Raw genomic sequence first — 2170 nt, 5'->3', positions numbered from 1 at the left:
GGGCCCACCAAAGCAGCAAGCCTGGTCTTGCTGCCGCGCTGTTCCCACACTGCTCAGGTATGTTACTCAGCCAGCACAGCAGCTTGCTCTTTAAATAGCTCCAGATAAACCCTGCTGCTGGGGCACCGCAGCGGGAGCAGCCCTGGTGCACCAAGCCACTCCTGGACCCCAAAGGCGGTTCAAGCTGGGGGCTGCATGGCCAAAGGTCTCAGACCCCAGAGAGCTCCCCAGCACCCAGGTCCCCACGCACCTTGCTCAGAGGCTGAGCACTCGGCTGGGGTGTGAGAACCCATCTTACCGTGTTCCCAGGCACATGATTCCCTCAGGAAGGGGTGCCGGGGCCCTGGCACCCCCTGCCCTCGGCACACCAAGCTCACCTGGCCATTTTGCGCTTGTCGTGGGGGTGTAGTTTGGCTGCCATCTCTGGGTCCACCTGGCTCAGGCGGCGATGGAGCTCGACACCATCCAGCTGCTCCAGCTCCACTTTCCTGTCGGCGACTGGCCCAGGAGCCGTGCTGGCCTTCTCCTGTGGGGCACGAGGCAGCCCTGAGTCCAATCCATGTGCAAGGCCAGCACAAGCAAAATGATCCCCCAGCCCCACAGGGTGAATGAGGGGCTTTTGGTTCTCCTTGCCCTGCTCTAGCAGGAAGCCTGCCCTGACCATGGGGCTCACCCATTCCCAGAGGGATAAGCAGTCCCCCAGCGATACCTTGGTGTTGATAAGGACCTTCCAGAGCAAGGACTCGATGTAATAGTTGGTTCCTCCCACAATAATTGGGATCTTGTCTCGGGCAAAGATATCTTCAATGTGCCACAGTCAGGGAGCGTAAGCAGAGATGCAGGACAGGGAGGGAGGGCTGTGGGGAGCGGCAGCTTGGGGCCCAGACCCCACTCTCCCAGCCCCACAGAGGCAGTGAGACTGCACGACAGGGTTACAGGTGTCCTCTGCTACCTGTGCCAAAACTCAGGGACACCCAGGAACTGCCAGGGAGGACAATACCCAGCTCAGCACTGTTGCAGTGCAGCAGAGATCTTCCCCTGCCAGCCCTGAGGATGGGCTGCCCTCAGCATTAGCCGGGAAAAAGAAGGCCCAGCCGCATCCTCTGGAAACCAGAGTTAGCTGCAGCGTGGAGAGCCCAACGCTGATGCAAACACTGATCTCTCTTGCAGGCCTGGCTGTTGAGGGGAGAAGTCTGTGCTCAGCCAGGCAGGCTGCAGCGTGAAAGGATATCAGAGCCACGGCTTTGTCTCTGAAATCCACCACCGTGTAGTCAGAGACGAGGGGATCCACAAAGCTGATCATGTGGTGTCTGCACAGGCGCTGCTCCTGGGGAGAAACCTTGTTCGTGATGATGTCCAAGCCCTTGTACACCTGGGGAAGAGAAGAGCCTGTCGTTCACCTCCGCATCCCATGAAACCCCCACCGACCACCGCTTCTTCCCCCAGGCCCAGCCGCTGCCAGCCCCATCACCCCTCCGAGCCCCTCGCCGGTCCCTGGAGAAGCAGGCAGCACAGGTGGGGGCACGTGCCCCGTGCAGGCGAGGCAGCAGGAACCTCGCCAACGCCTGCTCCTGCCAGGGCCAAACTGCCTCTCTCTGATGTTTGTTCCTGCCCATGGGAGATGAACCATGAGCCCAACCGCTCACAACCGCTTTCCTGGTCTGATCTAACTTGCAGTTAGGGAAGGCTGATAGAGCGATTAGAGAGCGGTGTCAGAGCCCGGTCAGCGTAACCAGCCGAGCTCAGCTCCGAAGCACAGAGCTCCGAAGTGCGGAGGGCTGCCTCAAGCTGCAGGCTCCTCATCTGCTGCCACCGCAGCGAAAAGCTCAGGTGTGCCTCTCTCCACACGCCCATCGCCAGCACGGCACCGAGTCTCGTTTGAGGACAAGGGTGGCTGCTTCCCTCACTCACAAAGATCTCTATGGATGCAACATGCAACGTCATGGAGCCTCCTAAACACACACGAACGGTCCCGGCGCACGTACACCTTAAAAGCCCGGTGTGCTGCCTGCTGCCAGCGCTCAGCGAGCTGGCCAGGTACAGAGAGGAACAAAACACGTCAGTGCAGGCCAGTGACCCCAGGGGAAAAGAGGCACTGTCCTGCTCCACGGTGCCTGGAGACACTGGTGAATGCAACCAACAGCATCTCGCTGCTTCAAGGTGCATCTTC

The 2170-nt window shown here is 60.1% G+C and overlaps 1 protein-coding gene across 1 annotated transcript in view; it reads right to left on the bottom strand.

The window, feature by feature from the left end:
* TRIT1 (tRNA isopentenyltransferase 1) overlaps window positions 1-1369 on the bottom strand; it is a 9769-nt gene extending 8400 nt beyond the window's left edge. Inside the window, exons 1-3 of the mRNA XM_010147756.1 lie at window positions 1232-1369; window positions 710-808; window positions 378-526 (exon numbers count right to left, since the gene is read on the bottom strand). Of these exons, the coding sequence (XP_010146058.1) occupies window positions 378-526; window positions 710-808; window positions 1232-1303 (320 nt within the window). The 5' untranslated portion in view covers window positions 1304-1369. The remainder of the gene's footprint in view (window positions 1-377; window positions 527-709; window positions 809-1231) is intronic.
* Between the last annotated feature and the right edge of the window lie 801 nt (window positions 1370-2170).

The sequence above is a fragment of the Eurypyga helias genome, unplaced genomic scaffold, assembly GCF_000690775.1.
Source record: "Eurypyga helias isolate BGI_N326 unplaced genomic scaffold, ASM69077v1 scaffold19492, whole genome shotgun sequence".
Taxonomy (NCBI): Eukaryota; Metazoa; Chordata; class Aves; order Eurypygiformes; family Eurypygidae; genus Eurypyga; species Eurypyga helias.
Note: the sequence above shows the minus strand (reverse complement) of the source record. Positions and strands in the feature narration are given on the sequence as shown.